This window comes from Caenorhabditis remanei, chromosome II (genome assembly GCF_010183535.1).
Source record: "Caenorhabditis remanei strain PX506 chromosome II, whole genome shotgun sequence".
NCBI lineage: Eukaryota > Metazoa > Nematoda > Chromadorea > Rhabditida > Rhabditidae > Caenorhabditis > Caenorhabditis remanei.
The window spans coordinates 15,255,561-15,278,131 of NC_071329.1; the positions used below are offsets into that span (position 1 = coordinate 15,255,561).

Sequence of the window (22,571 nt, forward strand, 5' to 3'; positions counted from 1 at the left end):
AGAGTGAATCATATTAACATTACATTCATCTGAAAAACTTATTTGGATTCAGAAAATGATTTCCAACAACTCCTACTCACAACCTTCAAGCCAACTGAATCCAGCGAAAATCGCGGCGTAGCCGCGAATTTTCTGCTGGTTTTAATCCTATCTTTCGAAAGAAAAATTTTCATTTTTCAACTTCAATCGATCGTTTCGGTAGGTCAAAGGGGGCGGAGCCTAATCTGGCATGGTACAAAATTCTTAGAATTCCTAGGGTACTAACATGTCAAAAAATCAGCCAAAACGGATCACTTTGGTTTATGTGTAACATGACCTGTAGGCCTATGCTCGAGCCAGTCAGAGATTGTCTCTTAAACACTTACCCGTCCTTTCAATTGTTTAAGCGTTCCAAAAAACATTCAGAAGTCCCAAAAAACGTTTGAAAGCCCGCCAAAATATAAAAGTTTTTCAGGAAGTTTCTGTTTCTAGAAGATTCCAGAATGTTTGAATTCCCGCCGAAATTCAAAAGTTTTCTAGAAGATTCTAGAAGATTCCAGAATATTTGAATTCCCGCCAAAATTCAAAAGTTTTCTAGAAGTTTCTAGAAGATTCCAGAATGTTTGAATTCCCGCCGAAATTCAAAAGTTTTCTAGAAGTTTCTAGAAAATTCCAGAATATTTGAATTCCCGCCGAAATTCAAAAGTTTGATTTTCCGCCTAAATTAAGTTTTTCTAAAAGTTTCTGGAAGATTCCTTTATATTTATATTTTAAAATCGGAAGTATTTCTGAAGTTTCCGGAAGTTTCTAGAAAATTCTGGAAAAATCTAGATAGTTCCGGATCCTCTGGAAGCCTTCGGAATTTTCTCGAATTTTCTGGAAGATTCTGGAAGGCTATGGGAAGTCTGGAATTTTCAGGACATATAAACTTCTGAAACTTTCTGAAAGTTTCCAGATGTTACTGGAAGTTTCTAGAAGTTTCTGGAACTATCTGGAATCTTTTCGAAATTTCTGGAGGTTGCGGCCAAACTGGGTCAACTTTTTTGAAGTATTGTCTTAAGGTGCCAAGGGTGTCACTGCCAAAGTCTGGGTCCAGTATTTTCAGTTGGAACCCCCTTTCCCGATTTTTGGGTAACTGTAGCTACAGTACCCCTTCAGGGGTATGGCAGTGGAAAATACGCAAAGTGTTCCAAAGAAAAGTACGGGAATACAGAGTTAACAAATTTATCAACGTACTCGATCAGTGGGGATCTGAACCTTTCAAGATATTCAGGTTTGACTGTAAATGTTCAAAACTTTGTAACTACCGTAATCCTACAGTAACCGGCCCAATTTTTTTTGGGTCTCATAGTGAGGGGCCGAGGTTGTTACCACCCAAGTTTGGTCTCTCCTCGTTCTGTTTGGAACCCTTTTTCATTTTTTGGGTTACGGTACCTACAGTAATCCTACAGTAATCTGGTACCTGGGATCCAAAAAATTGAAGCGCTCGGAGGTTCATGGGTTTACCTCAAAACATCTTTTGAAATGGTTCAGAGAGAAAAAAGTTATTTAGGGAGAAGCGTCGGACGGACAGACAGAACTATTCCATTAGTAGGAAGAAGATATGCACCAAACTATACATACAAGGGATTGTAAACCTCTATTATGAATTCCATACTTGTCAAGGCCCGGGAAGGCCCGGCTTCAAAAAATGAACCAATTCTGAACTGGTAGTCGAAAATTTGACTTTTTTGCGAAAAAAATTCTTAAAATTTCGAAAAATTATAAAAAATTTGAAATTTTAACTTTGGCGCTAAAATGTTCGGGCCTTGACAAGTATCATGAATTCAAATGTTTCTGTGCAAGAAACGCTTGAACCGCCCCACGGGACGGCCACGCCCATTCCGGCCACGCCCATTTCAATTCTTAAACACTGCCGCAAGAAATGGGCGTGGCATTTGTGAGAAATCCAATTTCTGAATTTTTGAAATCCAATTTCTTGATGCATAACGAGCTTTTGATTGAATTCTGTGGTATAGTCAAAAATTGGACATTTTTGAAAAAAATTCAAAATTTTTGAATTTCAAACACCAGTCATGCTAGTTCACGTCACAATATCTGTGTTCGAAGACAAGACGGTGTGGAATGAAAAATGACAAAAATCACGAATACAACACAACTTCATTTATTAAAAAAAACATTCCTCAATATGTCAATGCAACCGCCCGGAAACCTCTGTACCCGGATTCCCCACTCCCTTGCAAACTGACAGTGACAATGTTAGAACGTGAAATTACAGATCTACTATATCTAACTGCCTCAATCTGAATTCCGTACTCATTATACACGTAGATAGTGTTATAAGTGTCAACATCAGTGAAAAACAGTCTGACACGATAAGGTCCGAGTGTCACGATCCGCCAAGTACAGTTTACTTCGGGAGGTGATGTGCTGAGATATCCATAGGAAGTGATTGTTCCAGGAGTCATGAGAAAAGTGGTGTTGCAATTGGAGAAGTCGGATGGGTTCTCAGTGGGAGCAACTTCTGCTTGAGATGGATTCCCAGTGATATATCTCTTACAAACAAACAAGAGTGGACGGTCACAGACGGCTCTGGTCCATAACCCCGTTACAGAATTCATAGTCAAGCAATCGATATCTTGTGCCCCTCGATCCATTGGATCCCGGTAGTCAAATTTCTCCCAGGGGAAACCATCAACCCAAGTGTAAATGTTTGGAAGGGTTTGTTGAGCTCCAATCAATATATCCACGGGGTCAATGGTACCACGATACAAACTTTTGATGTAGTCCACTTCACGTTTGGAGTGAATTGTGACAAGATCCGAGTTGTTGTCCTGACAGATCTTACGGGCATCCGCAAAGTTTGCAGATAAGTTTGAAAATTGAGAAGAGAGAGTGTAACAGTAACCATTAAAGTTGTGGACACATGTTGGGTCTGAAACAATGAATATTGATTGAAGCTAACTAACTAGGGAAGGATCCCGAGTCAAGATGGAATAACGGGTCGAGACTTATATGGTTGGAAAGGAAATCGTCTGGGATTTCCAAAACTATTTTCAAATTTTGCTAAACGGAATTAGGAATCTAGAAAATTGAGCTCAAAATTTACCTCTGAACTCGTTTCTTAACCATATAAATCGTTTAAGCAAAATTTCTAACCATAAAGGTCTCCACCCGTAACTCCATCTTGACTCAAGATCCTTCCCTAGTAAGAGCCCCTTCTTACCATAACTGGTAACTGGCATTTGACATATCGCCGGAATACTTTCTGCTTCACACTTCACGCTGACCCACTTTCCAGTCAATGACCCTGTTGTAGGCATGTAGACACATCCTCCATAAATCCCATCTACCATTGGATATCCACTAGCAAAACTGTTGTAGTCCATGAGGGTTCCAGAGGCGTCATCATAGTAGCACATGGATGTATTGCGGTTTTCGAAACAGAATAAACCAATCCAAGTTTTGTTGATACCGGCGTTAGAGGCGAATTGGGTCACAGCACGGTTGATCTGAAAATAAAAGAGGCTACAATCACCCTAGTAGGTCAAAAATCTAACAAGGGAAGTCTTTGGAGACGCCGCTTTCAAACGACCTATAAATTTGGTTATAGGTACTTTCGACTACGCAGATTCCATTTCTACAGCCAAAACCTGCTAAATGTGTCTGCGAGCCGAGTTATGAACTCTCAAACTATTCATGTGGTTAAGCTTTTTCACATGTAATTCTAAATCAACAAGTAGTATACGCAAAATATTTTCATTTTTGCAACGTACAAACACTGGTAAACCGCTGCGGAACAGAAACTGAACCGTGCGGTGGCGTAAAAACGACCGATTTGAAATTCCATGAAAAAAAGCTTAATCATATTAATAGTTTGAGAGCTCATAACTTGGCTCGCAGACACATTTAGCAGGTTTTGACTTCAGAAATGAACTCCCCACGGTCGAAAACACCTATAACCAAGTTTATAGGTAGTTTGAAAGTGGCGTCTCCAAAGACTTCCCTTGTAAGGTGTCTGATTATCAGATATTATCTCTGCAGTCGTGTTGCAACTTTAGGTCGTAAGTTTAGGCCGATTTGGGTTTAGATCGGATCTTGTTCACCTTCTGGCCAAAAGACCCAAACATGGACCAGCCACGGTATGAACTTGGACTTCGAACGCTTTTTTACCCGGAAGTTAAAGGAATGGCGGCTTTAGCTCAGACCTTGGTAGGCTTTAGTAGCGGTCTAGTCCTGAATATGCCCAATTTCTGTGCTAAAGCAATCGGTGACTACCGAGATACGTCAGAAATCCCTAATCAACCAAGTGTTATGCTCCACCCAACTCACAATAGCACTATCAATGTTCGCCAGAGTTCCTCCGTTATAAGTACAATCGATTTCAGCTTGAGAATGTGTCAGAGGCGTCTTGATAATCATTAGACACTTGTCAATGACCAATGTGTAATTAGGTGGACATGCTAATTGAGAGCTTACTATTACAGGTAGAATGAGAATGATTGGAAGCAGCAGATTCATAACTCTGGAAACGTTTTTAGTAGAGGTTTTTGAAACGTCTTTAAAAAAGAAACTATCGGTGAAACACAGAAACTGATTCAAGTTTTCGATTTCTTTTCCTTTTATTAGTGGCAAGCCGGTGTACTGATAAGAAATAGAGTACAGAAACTCTCTTCTTGTGTACTTTTTACGACTCCTAGCTGTGATTCACCAATAAAATAATGAGATGACGAACATCCGACACTCATAAACACTTGACCTCAACTGAAGAGAAAATTTTCGAAACAAATCATTCCAGACGTCCAACACATTATCGACGGAAACATTGGGGCGGTGTCTCTCACTGATTACACACACAATATTTCCAAAGACAAAGATCAATTTCAACTTTTTTCTGATGATGATAAGGTTTTCATAATTTCTTGGCAGTGCAGACGAGTTGTCCGGGTACTGGTTTTAACAGACTTTTCTTTCCTGATCTTTCGCTCAGATTTCATTCGGGTGAATCCAGAAACTTTACTAACTTCGACTGTTTGTGAGATGTAAAAGAACAGAATGACATGATGAAGCACATTTGGAGAACTGCGATCATGTCATTTCAAAGCTAAAAGAAATCCAGAACTATGTAATTAGCACATGTTTTTTATTTCCAATTCATATAATTGCAAAAGACAACATTGTGGCGCACATATCAAGCAGGTGGGAGCCCGCATACTTGTCCACCAAGGCATGTTGAATTATCTGATGTTCTAATCTGATCACACCTGGAATTTAGCTATAATCTTCCATTATTTTTTTTATAAAAACCCACTGGATATTATCAATTCCACATGTTCTGTCACTATTAACTCGGAATGCAAGACAGTCCGCACCGGTTCCATCTGGTTTTCCCGTGTTGAATAGATAACCGGTCGGGTTGGCAGATAGGGTTGGGTCGGCGAATGAGAAGGCCTGAATATGCTATTATACATCGACGAGTTGTCTTTAGTTTAACTATAGAAAATCTAAAGATAGTAAATGTTCTATAACTTTCTTGCTGTCTGGTTCCTCACACTTAATCCTTGGCAGATCGGATTTCCGACACATTCTGGTTTTTTAACACCGGATATCCACACGGCATACAATGGATATGAAGCATTGAACCATCTCATAGCAGCAGCTTGTCCTAAAGAACTTTATAGATTTAATATGACTTGACAACAGACCTTTGATGTATTTAAATTCTTCCGGTGTATCGATTCCACTAAGAGTCCTAGTAGGCGTCTTGGTACAAATTGATTCAATTGCAGTATAGTTCCGACAGCCGGAGTTAGAGGTAAGCTGAATAAACCAAGGTCCCAATGGCCTCTTGAACATTTTATATCCAGCACTGGGACACAAGAGTGGTCTCGTTGATTGAAAATTCCAGGATTGAGATGTTTGGTCAAATGATATAGTATACTCTATATAAACTTGACGACCAGAAGTCCCATTTATTCCGATGATGGAATTCTGAAACAATGGGATATAAACAACATGCTAGAAGAGTTTCAGAGAAAAATCGGAATTCTTGTACCGTCTCTCCTACAGTATCATCTGCCGGACAAGTAGAAGCGTTCTCATTTTTCACTTTGTAAGCAAACTTGGATTCAATATCATTGCTCCTTTTAACTGTCTGCAAATCTCCAAACTCGAATATCTGACAGTTCCCATCTCCAATTGTATGGACAGCTACACACAAGTCGTTTTGAGTACAGTTGGTCAAACATTCCTCCCAAATCAGTTCGAGACTGATGGAATCAACATAAACTTCAGGCGTTCCTCTTGTTACTATCATCACACTGTCAACACTTATCTGAATTTACGACTTTTTGTTTAGTGGTAATCACTGTTCTCAAACTTACTTTTACATAAAAAGCAAGAAGCAATAATAGAGTGTAGGACGACATGCGAAGTGCAGAAAAAAAGAAATGGAGGAAGCGAAACAGATGACTGACTGAATCCTCAAGACTCGGAGGTTTGTTTTGAAACCATGGAGAACCGAAGATTGGAAAATGTTATTTCTTTTTAGAGGCTGTTGACATCAAACTACATATAATAATAATAATTTATTACGATCGTGAAATTATCGTGAAAGTATAAATTGGTGAATAAAATTCAATACAAATACAATACATAGGTTCAATACATAAAGTGAAGACATTAAATCATACCAGAGAGAGCATGCGTTACAAAAGAGACATAAAAAAAACCACCATAAATAATCAGAATAGGAGACACTGACAATGAAAAGGCGGGTTGATGAGACTACGGGACTGTGTCAGGATTGCTAACATTCTGGAGTTTCATAGTTGGAAGGGTTCTGTTAATAAAAATATGGCTTCGTAGTTTAGTTTTGGACTTTTCCCAGATGAACCTGGTTTTAGAGCGTGTTCTAGTGCATTCATTTAAGGCAGACTTGTCAAAAATCAGACGAAATTTTTTCAAAAAAAAATTGAGTAAAAATACTTAAATTATCATACATATTCCCATTTTGATTCAATTTTAATTTTTATTCGAAAACTATACTTTTTTCAAAAAAATTCCAAAAATTTCCAAAAAAAAATTCAAAAACTCAAAATGTTTTTAAAAAAATGTTTTAAAACGGACCGGGCCGAGATTTTTCCTGATTTTGGCCCGGCCCGTGACAAGTCTGATTTAAGGTGAAAAAGTTATTGGTTTCAAGATCCACTTTGTTTAATAACATTTTATGTATGAATGTTTGATCGATTGCAAGCCTCCTGGATTCTAAGGAACTTAACCTGTATATTTGATTACGCTCTGTCGCAGTTTTGTAATCTGGATCATCGATTCGTATGCACTTGTTTTTTAGTCTACGGGGTAGTTTGCGCGTAAAAGCGTTCTGTACTGATTCAATGGCTTTTACATCTCCTAATTTTATGGGACTGCTAACTACGGTACCATATTCAAGAATTGGGCGTACAAATGTTTTATAAAGCAGAATATGTAGTTTTTCACTGTGACTGTGTTAAAAGAAAAATATCTGAGAGATCATGAATTTCGCTGAATTTGTGAATTTTCTCCAGTGATCAAAGAAGGTTAGTTTGGGGTTGATAAGAAATTATAGGTTTCTGACCACGGACTCCCTCTTCATTTCATCGCCATCGATATTGTAACTTTTATTGTGTTTTTTTGTTCCCAGTGTTATGGTTACTGTCTTTTTTGGTTTAGTGACAGTTTCGCCTTATCTGCCCACTCCACTTATATATCTAAATCTATCGGTAAAAAAGAGTTCTGTAGTGTTGCATTTCAGAGAAAACATGACCCGATTGAATTATAATTGGTGCATACCTTTTGACACGTAGGACATACCCACATCTGTATGATATTTGCTATGTGTCACTGTCGATGTAGGCTTTTGATTTGGAATCAATTAGCATTGGATGTTAGTATTCACCGATTGACCATCAGAACGTACCCGCCTACGGGAAGTCATACCAATTCTGTGACCAAGGTGTTCGAAAAATGAATGGAATGTTTGATAACTCTGTGCGATTGAAAATGAACGATGAAATTTGCGGGATGATATGGATCTGAGTGGTTCCTTACACTCAATCCTTTTGCGGGATGATATATGGATCATATATCAAGTTGGTGGGAAACCGCATACTACTCCATTAAGGCATGTTGAATTATCTGATGTTCTACCCTGATCGCACCTGGAATAATATTCTATCTTATAGATATAAAATTTAGTTTTAAATAAAAACTCACTGGACATTATCAATTCCACATGTTCTGTCACTGTTAACTCGAAAAGCTAAACAATCTTCTCCAGTTCCATCTGGTTTTCCTGTGTTGAATAGATAACCGGTCGGGTTGGCAGATAGGGTTGGGTCGGCGAATGAGAAGGCCTAAAATATGTTATATCAAAGAGTTGTCTTTAGTTTAACTGTAGAAAATCTAAAGATAGTAAATGTTCTATAACTTTCTTGCTGTCTGGTTCCTTACACTCAATCCTTGACAGCTCGCATTTCCGACACATTCTGGTTTTTTAACACCGGATATCCACACGGCATACAATGGATAGGAAGCATTGAACCATCTCCTAGCAGCAGCTTGTCCTAAAGAACCTTATAGATTTAATATGACTTGACAACAGACCTTTGATGTATTCAAATTCTTCCGGTGTATCGATTCCACTAAGAGTCCTAGTAGGCGTCTTGGTACAAAACAATAATCCGCTAGTAGTGTATTCTATACAGCCGGTGTTCATTGGGGCGTCCAACTGGAAACATACATCATGCTAACTTCTTAAATAAACGTTAAACATACTGCTATACACCAAGGTCCCAATGCTCTCTTGAACATTTTATATGCAGCGCTGAAACACCTGAGTGGTCTCGTAGATTGAAAATTCCAGGATTGAGATTTTTGGTCAAATGATATAGTATACTCTATATAAACTTGACGACCAGAAGTCCCATTTATTCCGATGATGGAATTCTGAAACAATGGGATATAAACAACATGCTAGAAGAGTTTCAGAGAAAAATCGGAATTCTTGTACCGTCTCTCCTACAGTATCATCTGCCGGACAAGTAGAAGCGTTCTCATTTTTCACTTTGTAAGCAAACTTGGATTCAATATCATTGCTCCTTTTAACTGTCTGCAAATCTCCAAACTCGAATATCTGACAGTTCCCATCTCCAATTGTATGGACAGCTACACACAAGTCGTTTTGAGTACAGTTGGTCAAACATTCCTCCCAAATCAGTTCGAGACTGATGGAATCAACATAAACTTCAGGCGTTCCTCTTGTTACTATCATCACACTGTCAACACTTATCTGAATTTACGACTTTTTGTTTAGTGGTAATCACTGTTCTCAAACTTACTTTTACATAAAAAGCAAGAAGCAATAATAGACTGTAGGACGACATGCAAAGTGCAGAAAAAAATAAATGGCGGAAGCGAAACAGATGACTGACTGAATCCTCGAGACTCGGAGGTTTGTTTTGAAACCATGGAGAACCGAAGATTGGAAAATGTTATTCTTTATGCTTTAGACGATGTTGACACCAAACTACATATCTAATTGTATTGGCAAACAATAGTTCTGTAGTGTTGCATTTCAGAGGAAGAATGGCCCGATTGTATCATAATCGCTGCACACCTTTCGACACGTAGGACATACCCACATCTTTATGACCTTTACGTGTCCCTGTCGATATAGGCTTTTGATTTGCAAGCATTTAGTATCGAATGTTAGTATCCACCGATCAACCATCAGAAGCAATATCGGAAGTTCTCCATCATCAAGCCAATGTGCTCTCAATAACTACGACAATGGCACCGGACCCTAGAGTACTTTGGGAGTACAATAATAAACCGTTCGTATTAAATGTTGTCTCGTTTCCTAAGTTTCTGTCTCTCTCTCACTTCTTGAGGTGGTTTGGGTTCACCAATCCTATAAAAATATTGGAATGTTTGATAACTCTGTGCGATTGAAAATGAGTCATGAAATTTGTGGGATACTACGGATCTGAGTAGTCAGACATTTCCTGACTGCAAACGCAATGTTTTGATTATTTTTCTGTTGGATTAACCTTTCAGTATACTACTTAAGGTTAAAAGGAATCCAGAACTATGTAATTAACACATTTTTATTTTCAATTCATATCATTTTATATCAAGATGGTGGGAATCCGCATATTTGTCCACTAAGGCATGTTGAATTATCTGATGTTCTAATCTGATCGCACCTGGAATTAAGTCATAATCATCGATGCTTTGTCCATCAAAACCCACTGAATATTATCAATTCCACATGTTCTGTCACTATTAACTCGGAATGCAAGACAGTCCGCACCGGTTCCATCTGGTTTTCCTGTGTTGAATAGATAACCAGTCGGGCTGGCAGATAGGGTTGGGTCGGCGAATGAGAAGGCCTGAAAAAAGACAGAACACATTCTATAATTATCTTGCCATCTGGTTCCTTACACTCATTCCTTGACAGCTTGCATTTCCGACACATTCTGGTTTTCTAACACCGGATATCCAGATGGCATACAATGGATAAGAAGAATTTAACCAGTTCCACCCAGCAACTCGCTCTGAAGACCCTCTTGAAAAAAATAAGACCGGTCAGCATACCTTTGAAGAATTCAAACTCTTCCGGCGTATCAATTCCACTAAGAGTACCATTAGGCGTTTTGGTACATGAAACTGCAGTTGCAGTATAGTTTTGACAGTAGGTGTTAAAGCTAGGCTGGAAACAAGCATAATGGAAGTTTCTGAAATAAACGTCAAACATACTGTCATACACCAAGGTCCCAATGCTCTCTTGAACATTTTATATCGCAACCTGGGACACAAGAGTGGTCTCGTTGATTGAAAATTCCAGGATTGAGATGTTTGGTCAAATGATATAGTATACTCTATGTAAACTTCACGATCAGAAGTCCTATTTACCCCGATGATGAAATTCTGAAACAATGGGATATAAACAACATGCTTCTGAGAAAAATCGAAAATCCTGTACCGTCTCTCCTACGGTATCATCTGCCGGACAGGTAGAAAGGTTCTCATTTTTAATTTTGTAAGCAAACTTGGAATCAATATCATTGCTCCTTTTAACTGTCTGCAAATCTCCAAACTCGAATATCTGACAGTTCCCATCTCCAATTGTATGGACAGCTACACACAAGTCGTTTTGAGTACAGTTGGTCAAACATTCCTCCCAAATCAGTTCAAAATTGATAGAATTAACATACACCTCAGGTGTTCCTCGTGTCACTATCATTGGGCAGTATACCAGAATCTAAATTTACGATATTGTCCGTAGACAACCTCTGCTGAATTACATACATTTGACTGGATGGAGAGAAATAATAGTTTATAGAGCAGCATCGAAAAATGAGAAAATGAAAAGAGAAGTGAATAAAAAGCAATTGAATACGTTCTCGGAACATGCTCATTATTCTCAGAAACCATGGAGATCGGAAGATTGAAACATGTTTATGTGGAACAAGTGTAGTTTGTTTTTCTGGTATTTCAGTTTCTACAACATGAGTCCAACATTGCGCCCCCGATATTACAGTTATCACGACAAACCCAATCAATTCCGTTTCTGAATTGAGTCAAATATTCCATTTTTTCCCATGACTGTCAAAATATTCCAGTCCATTTGTTTTAGTGACATTTTGAGTGCAATACATGTCTCTTTGAATACAAAGAAATGGGGGACAGGTGTGAGGTGAGATATCTTCATCGGATGTCATGAGCTCTGGGATGAAAGGGGCTGTCACCATTCATTCCATCGGTAATGCCTGATTCTCTAGGCAATATTCTGTTCACTCTTCCCCATTATTTCCCCATTACTGATTTCTCTACGAGTCAACAAAGGCTATGCCTGCTGTGAAAACAGAACGAAAAAATGGACGAGGTGCTGGAAAGGCAACTGCCAGTAGCTACGAAGCGCTGAAGATGTGAGTTTCAAATTCTTCAAATTCTTCAATTCATTTTCCTATCCTACTTTTTTTCAGAGCCAAACAACGAAAGATTGCAAAGAGGGAGCGCGAAAGATGTGCAACGATTAATAAAGAATTTGACGCTCTGAAAGGGTAAGATGCCACAACGTTATGTCAACAATACAATATTTATTTCAGAAAAATTGCATTCCTGACTGCTGGAATCCCCGTGAAACAGTTATCAAAGAAAATGGTTCTCGAAATCGCTACCGAATACATAACTCATTTGAAAAAAATTCTGAGATCTCCGAGTTTCGAACCAGCAGGATCCAGCTCTACAGACGATTTAGTCGTTGATGACCATGACTACTTTGGAACCACCGTGAAGAAATTAAATTATTGATTTCTACTAATTTACAATCTCATTGTTTAAGTTTCAATAACAAGAATAGAATGCTTTTTGTATCATTCTGTTGCAAAGCCGTGAAACTAATAAAACGGATACTTTCTAACATTCTATTTTATATGAATATTTGGCTCTATTCCAGTTTAGATGTCCTTTAAAAACTTGAACGCCCCAAAAAACACTTAGACGTCCCATAAAACACTTAGACGTCCCTTGAAACACTTAGACGTCCTTTGAAACATTTAAACGTCCTTTCAGATCCCAAATATGTTCAAAAATGTTTAAACGTCCCTTAAAACATTTAGACGTCCCAAAAAACGTTTAGACGTCCCATAAAATATTGAGACGTCCCTTGAAGTCCGAAAATTTGGTTTTAAATAATTAGACGTCCCACAAAACATTTAGACATCCCAAAAAACATTTAAACGTCCCAAAAAATGTTTCGACGTCCCTTCAACACTAAAAGCCACTGAAAGTGTTCAAGGGACGTCTAAATTTTTTTTGGGATGTTTAAATATTTTTTGGGATGTCTAAATGTTTTGTCGGACGTCTAAATATTTTTTGGAACGTCTAAATCTTCAAAACTGTATTTTGGGATTTCAAGGGACGTTTAAACATTTTATGGGACGTTTAAACGTTTTTTGGGACGTCGGGACGTCTAAACTTTTGAAAGGACGTTTAAAAAAAATTAGAGTTTGAAAGGACGTTTAAGTGTTTCAAGGGACGTCTAAGTGTTTTAATGGACGCTTAAGTGTTTTAAGGGACGTTTAAGTTTTTAAAGGACATCTAAACTGGAATAGAGCCGACTATTTTTTTATAATTAGGTGTAACTGATAACTAGGTGTACATATTATGTATACAATATAAAGTTTATTTCAGAAACATTGCATTCTTGACTGCGGAAAAGTTGTCAAAGATGAGAGTTCTCGAAATCGAAGACATAACTCATTTGAAAAAAAATCTGAGATCTCCGAGTGTCGAACCAGCAGGATCCACAGACGATTTCGTCGTCAAGGACCATGACTAACTTGGAGTAGGAAACCATCGCTAAGGCATCGTACTTCTCTTGTTCTATAATGCAACTATGTAATAAAAACGGTATTGCAACACTTTTTACATTCCATCACTTGAGATTGAATTGATTTCAGATCTTCTTGAGTCTGCCCGTTTTTTCTCTTGTGAAAGAATGAAGCAAATTTAGAAAAGAACATTTATCAAGTACGTATACATATGTTACGGAATGTTCAAATCTTCAACATACATGAATCTGAAGTTAAACACTTTATTGCTTCCGGGAAGTGTATTGATGTGTTCCGTACCAATCAGATTTTGAAATTAACTGAGTCTAATGCGATTTTATTTATTTGTTTAATGCGATGAAAAAGAAAACTACAAAAGACTTGAAACGATCTCTCACGAGACAGTTTCGAGTGAAAAAAGAGAGGAGGACCATGAAATGTAGGAATCGAGGGAATGAGGAAACAATAAAACTGAGGGTAGTAAAAACAGACATAATGGCAAGGGAGAAGTGAATACCGGAACGAAGGATAAGGTCAAAAGTCTTTTTCAAGGACTTATGCTTGAAACTGATTAAACCCGAAACTTGTAGATTAATCATTTTTGGCATTAGGTAACTCAAATTCGATCAATTCCACCTTATATGTTTTGTTGGTTTAGCCAAACTTTATTTGGGATTACTCATACCAACTTCTACATTTCATCTCTAAGTTATCATTCTCAATTCTCCTTCTTTTCATAATCAAAACTTTTATTTAACATATTTTCCTTGTCTTACTAGGGAAGGCCTCCAGGTGACAGTGGAGTTACGGGACGTGAGCTATATGTATCATTGGAAAGCTGAAATCCCGCTGATTCCAAAAAGCAAGGAGCAATAATAACGTGTAGGACCACATGGGAAGTGCAGAAAAATAGAAATGGCGGAAGGAAGACATTTAACAGGCTGAATCCTCAAGACTCGGAGGTCATTATATTTTGAAGCCATAGATAGAGAAATGTGGTTCTTTATGCTTTAGAGGATGTTGACACCAAACTACACATCTGAATGTGTCCAGAGTTCTGTACGCAGAGTTGTACGGATTCCGGTGTTTCGGGTTTTTTCTCATTCCGATTTTGGATTCCAAGTTCCTCAAAGTTGAAAAGAATCCAGAAGTACAGTGTTCCACATAATCTTAGCCTCACCTCATGAAAATTCGAAAACTGAAATTTTCGAAATTTTCGGGAATCCATCCAAGAAGTAAAATATGACAACTTGGGTCACAAATGTGTATACAAATGTAAATTTGATAAGAAATTAACAAAAAATTTTTAGGTTGAATTTTATGAAAAATGTGTTTTTTCTGTTCCACATAATCTTAGCCTCACCCCTCTTATTTCATAATTTTTGAATAATTTTTTGAACTTCTGGTTTTTTCTGCATGTTTTAGTAGAAGAAATGTTGTTTTTTATAAAATGGGTAAAGGATAGTCCCTCAAAAGTTAGAAAAGGTGTCCCAGTAGGGCCAAACTTGCACAGGGGCTATCCAAACGTCAGATTTCTCTCTATCAAAGCCGAAGTTCAAAATTTATTGACCAAAACTCCGAAAATGAAACTGTTTCTGGTACTGCAAAGTGTCCAGATTGTCAATCATCACTTTCACTCTGAGAATAATGAACCATACGGTTTGAATAATAGAAACTTTTGCTGGGAAATTGAGACAAATTTCCGATCTAAATGATCTCCTGAGTCAGTCCGCAGAGTTAACTTGAATAATAATGTTCTGATCCAACGAAAAATAAACAAAGCGTCATATTCGACCCAAAAACATTGTGGCCAGAACTTGGAATTTGCTCGTAAGGATCAGTAAACAGATTGGCAAAAAGAGAGTTATCTCCATAGGGACTATGGTATCAAACTTCAAAATGAAAACAAGTCTAAACAATTTCAAATTGCTTTATCTGATGAAGACGTTTTATTGTGATAGAATTGACAGCTAGAAAAGTTCGTGACACTGTTAGCTCTCTTTTCATTTTGAAGTTTGATACCATCTTCTTCCTACTAATGGAATAGTTCTGTGTGTGTGTCCGTCCGACGCTTCTCCCTGAATAACTTTTTTCTCTTTGAATCGTTTCAAAAGATGTTTGAGAGTATAACCATGAACCTCCGAGCGCTTCAATTTTTTGGACCCCGGGTGTCAGATTACTGTAGGATTACTGTAGCTACCGTAACCCAAAAAATGAAAAAGGGTTCCGAACAGAACGAGGGGAGACCAGACTTCGGTGGTAACAACCTTGACCCCTCAGCATGACACCCAAAAAAAGTTGGGCCGGTTACTGTAGGATTACGGTAGTTACAGAGTTTTGAACATTTACAGTCGAATCTGAATACCTTGGAAGGTTCATATCCACGCTGATCGAGTACGTTGATAAATTTGTTTACTCTGTAGTCCCATACTTTTCCTTGGGACACTTTGCAGATTTTTCACTTCCATACCACTGAAAGGGTACTGTAGCTACAGTAACCCAAAAATCGGGAAAGCAGGTGCAAACTGAATATTCGGGGCCAATACTTAGGCCGTGACACCCTTGGCAACTTAAGACAATACTCCGAAAAATTTGAGCCAATTTTGGCCGCAACATCCAGAAATTTCCAAAAGTTTCCAGAATGTTCCAGAAAATTCTAGAAACTTCTGAAAACTTCCAGATACATCTGGGAAGTTCTAGAAAGATTTAAAAATTAAAAGAACCGTCCAGAAGATTCCAGACTTTTTCAGAGCCTTCCAAAAGATTCCAGAAGGTTCGGAAGTTTCTAGATTTTTCCCGAATTTTCTAGAAACTTCCGGAAACTTCCAGAAATATTTCCAATTCTAGAATGCAGATATTCCAGAACCTTCTAAAAACTTCTAGAAAAAACTATAGAACTTCGGCGGGAATTCAAATATTCCAGGAACTTCTAGAAACTTCTAGAAAAACTTTTGAATTTTGGCGGGAATTCAAATAATCCAGAACCTTCTAGAAACTTCTAGAAAAACTTTTGAATTTTGGCGGGTATTCAAATTTTCGAGTTTTGCCGATAGTTCAAACGTTCTGGAAACTTCCAGAAACTCCCAGAAAAACTTTTTAAATTTGGCGGGCTTTCGAACGTTTTCTGTAACGTCTCAATGTTTTGTTTTTGGGACGCTCAAACAATTGAAAGGATGTCTAAGTGTTTCAAGCGATATTTCTTTTTTAAAAAGAACATCTAAACTGGGCTCAATAGGCAAAGAATGGTCCCAACCGCAATGAATGGTCCCAAAATTTTTGGGTACACAGTTTTGAGAGTTGAATGGTCCCAACCGCAAAGAATGAGCAAATACACATTTACTACTTTTACTCATTTACTACCGTACTGCTTATTTACTACTTCACTTTTCACCATTCTCTTAGGCTTAGGTTTCTTAGAAATTCAGAAAACATTTGACAAATACGATTAATAATCGGTTTTGCCAATTTTTTCCAAATTTCTAAGAAACCTAAGCCTAAGAGAATGGTGAAAAGTGATTTCCAGAATATCGCTATAAAGTAGTAAATAAGTTTAAAATTAAATTTAAAATTAGTTCTGCTGAAAAATTTTAAAATTTTGAGTTGGAACCATTCTTTGCGGTTGGGACCATTTTTTGCGGTTGGGACCATTCTTTGCGGTTGGGACCATTCAATTCCTTGGGACCGTTCTTTTATTTTTTGGGACCGTTCTTTGCGGTTGGGACCATTCTTTGCCAATAGAGCCTTAAACTTTAATAGAGCCAAAAGACTTCAATCAAAAAACAGAATATAGAGAAGCAACCAACAAAACTGATTAGGAGAGCAACCCTTTCGAAAAAATGCCCGTGAATAGATGTCTCAAGATCGTCTCACTTTTGAGTTTCCAGCAGCGTCGTTACGATTTTTCATCTTTCTTCAAACACGTCGAAGAGGTGTTTCTAGATGCTTTAGTTTTGATGCTTTGACAACGGGTAAGTAGAGGGAATCCAAAGTTTTCTCTGAGAATCCCGGAATGCCGAGATTAATTCCTTTGAAGTTCTGAGGGGTGTGACGGCCAAATTTGCAAAGCCGTCATACGGCCGGCCGAGGATGGCCGCGGCCTCGAGTCAGCTTTGCCTCCAACAACTAAAAAAACAGCGGCCGGGTGAGCTGCTGTGAAACTGACTGAAGTTTTGTGTTAGAGCCGGAATCAGGAATACCTATAGTGAAAAGGTCAGAAATCTTTTGTACCGCACCTAATGCTGAACGACAAAGCAGTGCAATTAAGAAGAGATAATGAAAAAACAGATAAGTCGAAACGAACAGTAAAGTTATAAGAACATTACATTATTACATTCATCTCAAAAGCTTTTTTTGGATTTAGAAGGATTTTTCCAGCAGTTTCTACTTACAAACTTCAAGTCATCTAAGTCCAGCAAAAATCGCGGCGTAGCCGCGAATTTCCTGCTGGTAGTCCCTATGGAGATAACTCTCTTTTTGCCAATCTGTTTACTGATCCTTACGAGCAAATTCCAAGTTCTGGCCACAATGTTTTTGGGTCGAATATGACGCTTTGTTTATTTTTCGTTGGATCCGAACATTATTATTCAAGTTAACTCTGCGGACTGACTCAGGAGATCATTTAGATCGGAAATTTGTCTCAATTTCCCAGCAAAAGTTTCTATTATTCAAACCGTGACAGAGAATGGTTCATTATTCTCAGAGTGAAAGTGATGATTGACAATCTGGACACTTTGCAGTACCAGAAACAGTTTCATTTTCGGAGTTTTGGTCAATAAATTTTGAACTTCGGCTTTGATAGAGAGAAATCTGACGTTTGGATAGCCCCTGTGCAAGTTTGGCCCTACTGGGACACCTTTTCTAACTTTTGAGGGACTATCCTTTACCCATTTTATAAAAAACAACATTTCTTCTACTAAAACATGCAGAAAAAACCAGAAGTTCAAATAATTATTCAAAAATTATGAAATAAGAGGGGTGAGGCTAAGATTATGTGGAACAGAAAAAACACATTTTTCATAAAATTCAACCTAAAAATTTTTTGTTAATTTCTTATCAAATTTACATTTGTATACACATTTGTGACCCAAGTTGTCATATTTTACTTCTTGGATGGATTCCCGAAAATTTCGAAAATTTCAGTTTTCGAATTTTCATGAGGTGAGGCTAAGATTATGTGGAACACTGTATGTAAATAACACATTTTTATTTCCAATTCATTTCAAGAAGACAACATTGTGGCGCGTATATCAAGATGGTGGGAGCCCGCATACTTCTCCAGTAATGCATGTTGAATTATCTGATGTTCTGTCCTGATTGCACCTGAAATAAAATTCGGTATTGTAGCTGCATTATCAAAACAAAGAAGTTCCGACATTTTTTCTAACGACAAAATGCAGACTCAGAGCAAAGTTACTAGTGAGTCTGCATTCTGACGTCACAAAAACTGTAGGAACTTTTCTTTTCGGCAATAATCTTCAGTTGTTAAAATCAATAAAAACCCACTGGATATTATCAATTCCACATGTTCTGTCACTATTAACTCGGAATGCAAGACAGTCAGCACCGGTTCCATCTGGCTTTCCAGGGTTGAATAGAAAGCCCGTCGGATTGGTAGATAGAGTTGGGTCGGCGAATGAGAAGGCCTAAAATATGTTATATCGAAGATTTTTCTTAAATTCAACTATAGAAAAGACTATCTAAAGATGGGAGATTTTATATAATTTTCTTGATATCTGGTTCCTTACACTTAATCCTTGACAGCTCGCATTTCCGACACATTCTGGTTTTCGAAAACCGGATACCCAAACGGCATACAATGGATATGAAGCATTGAACCAATTCCAACTATCAGCTCGTTCTGAAGACACTCTTAAAAATAATAAGATTCATCAGCTTACCCTTGAGGAATTGAAACTCTTCCGGCGTATCGATTCCACTTAGAATACTAGTAGGCATCGAGGTACAATAAGATGCACTTGAAGTATAGTTTTTACAGTCGACGTGTACGACAAACTAGAAACATACATCATGCTAACTTCTCAAATAAAGTCAAACATACAGCCATACACCAAGGTCCCAATTCTCTCTTGAACATTTTATATCTATGATTGGGGCATAAACGTGGTCTCATTGATTGAAAATTCCAAAGTTGAGATGTTTGGTCAAATGAAACAGTGTACTCTACGGAAACTTCACGATCAGAAGTTCCATTTATCCCGATAATGAAATTCTGAAACAATGCGATGTAAACAACATGCTTCTGCGAAAAATCTGAATTCTTGTACCGTCTCTCCTATGGTATCATCTGCCGGACAAGTAGAAGCGTTCTCATTTTTCACTTTGTAAGCAAACTTGGATTCAATATCATTGCTCCTTTTAACTGTTTGCAAATCTCCAAACTCGAATATCTGACAGTTCCCATCTCCAATTGTATGGACAGCTACACACAAGTCGTTCCCAGTACAGTTGGTCAAACATTCCTCCCAGATAAGTACGAAACTGATGGAATTGACATAAACTTCAGGTGTTCCTCGTGTCACTATCATTGGACAGTATACCAGAATCTGAATTTAAAATATTGTCCTTAGACAATCTCTGCTGAATTACATACATTTGACTGGATGAAGAGAAATAATAGTTTATAGAGCAGCATTAAAAAATGAGAAAATGAAAAGAGAAGTGAATAAAAAGCAAATGAATATGTTCTCGGAACATGCTCATTATTCTCAGAAACCATAGAGATCGGAAGATTGAAACATGATGTATTTCATGCTATGAGTTGTTTATGTGTATTCAAGTGTACTTTGTTTCTGGTGGTTCAATTTCTACATTTTCTACTATGAGTATGTTAAAGGAGGACTGAAGTCATATTTTTTTATTTCAGATTCTGATACTTCAGAAAATTCTGAGCAACTTTCATCATTGGAGCATGTGCTAAAAATCGCTCTAAATGCCCTAAATTCACGTTTTCCCGGCTCAAAAGGAGCCTAGATGGAAGAGTTTTCCCACGCGAATTTTTGCCCCTGTGTAGTCCTCTCGGACAAAATTATTTCTTTTTATTTCTCGATTTTTCGTTTTCTTGCTTTTTTCAACAAAAATTCGTGTTTTTTCAATTTATATCGTAAAAAAGAAGAAAAAACACGAACATTTGTTGAAAAAAGCAAGAAAACGAAAAATCGAGAAATAAAAAGAAATAATTTTGTCCGAGAGGACTACACGAGGGCAAAAATTCGCGTGGGAAAACTCTTCCATCTAGGCTCCTTTTGAGCCGGGAAAACGTGAATTTAGGGCATTTAGAGCGATTTTTAGCACATGCTCCAATGATGAAAGTTGCTCAGAATTTTCTGAAGTATCAGAATCTGAAATAAAAAAATATGACTTCAGTCCTCCTTTAAGTAAATCCATAGGGTTGGTGAACCCAAGCCACCTCGAGAATTGAGAAAGATATATACTTACTATTAGGAAGCAAGACAAAGTAGAATACATTCCATTTGTTTATTAAAGTTACAATCAAGATGATAGACACTTTAAGATGTAGACTTCGTGGATCTCACACTCATTATAACAAAGACCTAAGACTGAAAAATTCAACTCAAAAACAGACATTCGGACCTCCGGACGCCCAACATCAATTTTCAGACCGATCGTGGACAATTCTCGACAAGTTGTAAATGAAAAAAAAGGAAATATGGATGAAAGAATATTTCCACGACAGAGTGTAACAGTGTATTCTCGCTAGTACAGTTATCACGACGAATCCAATCGATCCCCATTTCTCAGCCATACCACAGATGACACAATCTGATATTCCACGTTTTCCCATGACTGTCAAAATATTCCAGTTCATTTGTTTTAGTGACATTTTGAGTGCAATACATGTCTCTTTGAATACAAAGAAATGGGGGTACAGGTGTGAGGTGAGATATCTTTGTCGGATGTCTCGGGCTCTGGGATGAAAGGGGCAGTCACCATCAGTAAGTCTTATTCTCTAGGCAATATTCTGTTCACTCATTCCTATTATTTTCCCATTACTGTTTTTATTCAGAGCCAACGAAGGGTATGCCTGCTGTGAAAACAGAACAAAAAAAATGGACGAGAGCGTGCTGGAAAGGCAACTGTCAGTTGCTACAAAGCGATGAAGATGTGAGTTTCAAATTCTGCTATTCATTTTCCTATCCAATTTTTTTTCAGAGCCAAACAACGAAAGATTGCAAAGAGGGAGCGCGAAAGATGTGCAACGATTAATAAAGAATTTGACGCTCTGAAAGGGTAAGATCGAACAACGGTATGTCAACAATACAACATTTATTCCAGAAAGATTGCATTCCTGACAGCTGGAATACCCATGAAACAGTTATCAAAGAAAATGGTTCTCGAAATCGCTACCGAATACATAACTCATTTGAAAAAAAATCTGAGATCTCCGAGTGTCGAACCAGCAGGATCCACAGGCGATTTAGTTGTTGATGACCATGACTACTTTGGAACCACCGTCGAGGCAATGAGTGATTGATTACTACTAATTTACAATCTCATTGTTTAAGTTTCAATAATAAGAATATTATGCTTCTTGTACCATTCTGTTGCAAAGCCATGAAACTAATAAAACGGATATGAATCTTTTTTATAATTAGGCGTAACTGATAACTAGGTGTACATATTATGTATACAATATAACGTTTATTTCAGAAACATTGCATTCCTGACTGCCGAAAAGTTGTCAAAGAAGAGAGTTCTCGAAATCGCTACCGAATACATACAGTACCGCGCAAAAGTATATTAAGTTTTGTCTTTTTCAGTTGAAAACGCCAATCTTTGAGATTGTGTCATTATAATACTTATTGTCCCATCAAGTAGATTTTTAATGGATCATACAAATCAAAAGTAGAGCTCAATTTTCGTAGTTGGCAACTTTTTTGTACGGACGCTCCCTAGCAAGTTACATATCGTCGAAGTAAATTCTCCCTTAAATCGACCAATTTCAGTGCAAATTAGTGCGATTTTTGAGCTGCCTCCTTAAAATGACCATAACTCTCTAGGAAGTGTCCGTACAAAAAAGTTGTCAACTGCAAAAATACTGTCGAAAAAATAAAGTTTCGACAAGGATTTTCAAAAAAAATTTCGCGCGCTGAAACGCGCAAGCGCATAAAGTTCTGGGCGGAACTTAAACTGCAAGCTTAAATAAGCGGCGCGGTTCTAATTCCAGTTGTTTTTTCC

At 37.7% G+C, this 22,571-nt stretch overlaps 7 protein-coding genes across 7 annotated transcripts; 2 read left to right on the top strand and 5 right to left on the bottom strand.

Annotated features, from left to right (window-relative positions):
* Positions 1-2,162: 2,162 nt before the first annotated feature.
* On the bottom strand, positions 2,163-4,500 carry GCK72_007115 (uncharacterized protein; the record flags this gene model as incomplete). Its single annotated transcript, XM_003099822.2, has 3 exons — positions 2,163-2,914; positions 3,206-3,491; positions 4,312-4,500. The coding sequence occupies 3 exons, from the start codon at positions 4,498-4,500 to the stop codon at positions 2,163-2,165; spliced, it is 1,227 nt and encodes a 408-aa protein (XP_003099870.2).
* A 670-nt stretch (positions 4,501-5,170) lies between these two features.
* GCK72_007116 (uncharacterized protein) lies at positions 5,171-6,407 on the bottom strand (the record flags this gene model as incomplete). The annotated part of the gene is made up of 6 exons (XM_053725988.1): positions 5,171-5,243; positions 5,291-5,430; positions 5,532-5,644; positions 5,724-5,970; positions 6,047-6,313; positions 6,363-6,407. The coding sequence occupies 6 exons, from the start codon at positions 6,405-6,407 to the stop codon at positions 5,171-5,173; spliced, it is 885 nt and encodes a 294-aa protein (XP_053590182.1).
* Positions 6,408-8,104: 1,697 nt separating this feature from the next.
* GCK72_007117 (uncharacterized protein) lies at positions 8,105-9,401 on the bottom strand (the record flags this gene model as incomplete). Its single annotated transcript, XM_053725989.1, has 5 exons — positions 8,105-8,177; positions 8,233-8,372; positions 8,470-8,582; positions 8,926-9,307; positions 9,357-9,401. 5 exons carry the CDS (start codon positions 9,399-9,401, stop codon positions 8,105-8,107), a joined length of 753 nt encoding a protein of 250 aa, XP_053590183.1.
* A 749-nt stretch (positions 9,402-10,150) lies between these two features.
* GCK72_007118 (uncharacterized protein) lies at positions 10,151-10,812 on the bottom strand (the record flags this gene model as incomplete). Its single annotated transcript, XM_053725990.1, has 5 exons — positions 10,151-10,223; positions 10,270-10,409; positions 10,462-10,574; positions 10,663-10,729; positions 10,777-10,812. 5 exons carry the CDS (start codon positions 10,810-10,812, stop codon positions 10,151-10,153), a joined length of 429 nt encoding a protein of 142 aa, XP_053590184.1.
* Positions 10,813-11,868: 1,056 nt separating this feature from the next.
* GCK72_007119 (uncharacterized protein) lies at positions 11,869-12,333 on the top strand (the record flags this gene model as incomplete). Its single annotated transcript, XM_053725991.1, has 3 exons — positions 11,869-11,948; positions 12,006-12,083; positions 12,129-12,333. 3 exons carry the CDS (start codon positions 11,869-11,871, stop codon positions 12,331-12,333), a joined length of 363 nt encoding a protein of 120 aa, XP_053590185.1.
* A 6,268-nt stretch (positions 12,334-18,601) lies between these two features.
* GCK72_007120 (uncharacterized protein) lies at positions 18,602-20,007 on the bottom strand (the record flags this gene model as incomplete). Its single annotated transcript, XM_053725992.1, has 7 exons — positions 18,602-18,674; positions 18,858-18,997; positions 19,100-19,212; positions 19,292-19,367; positions 19,414-19,584; positions 19,640-19,918; positions 19,966-20,007. 7 exons carry the CDS (start codon positions 20,005-20,007, stop codon positions 18,602-18,604), a joined length of 894 nt encoding a protein of 297 aa, XP_053590186.1.
* Positions 20,008-21,489: 1,482 nt separating this feature from the next.
* On the top strand, positions 21,490-21,867 carry GCK72_007121 (uncharacterized protein; the record flags this gene model as incomplete). The annotated part of the gene is made up of 3 exons (XM_003099838.2): positions 21,490-21,497; positions 21,546-21,623; positions 21,669-21,867. The coding sequence occupies 3 exons, from the start codon at positions 21,490-21,492 to the stop codon at positions 21,865-21,867; spliced, it is 285 nt and encodes a 94-aa protein (XP_003099886.2).
* Between the last annotated feature and the right edge of the window lie 704 nt (positions 21,868-22,571).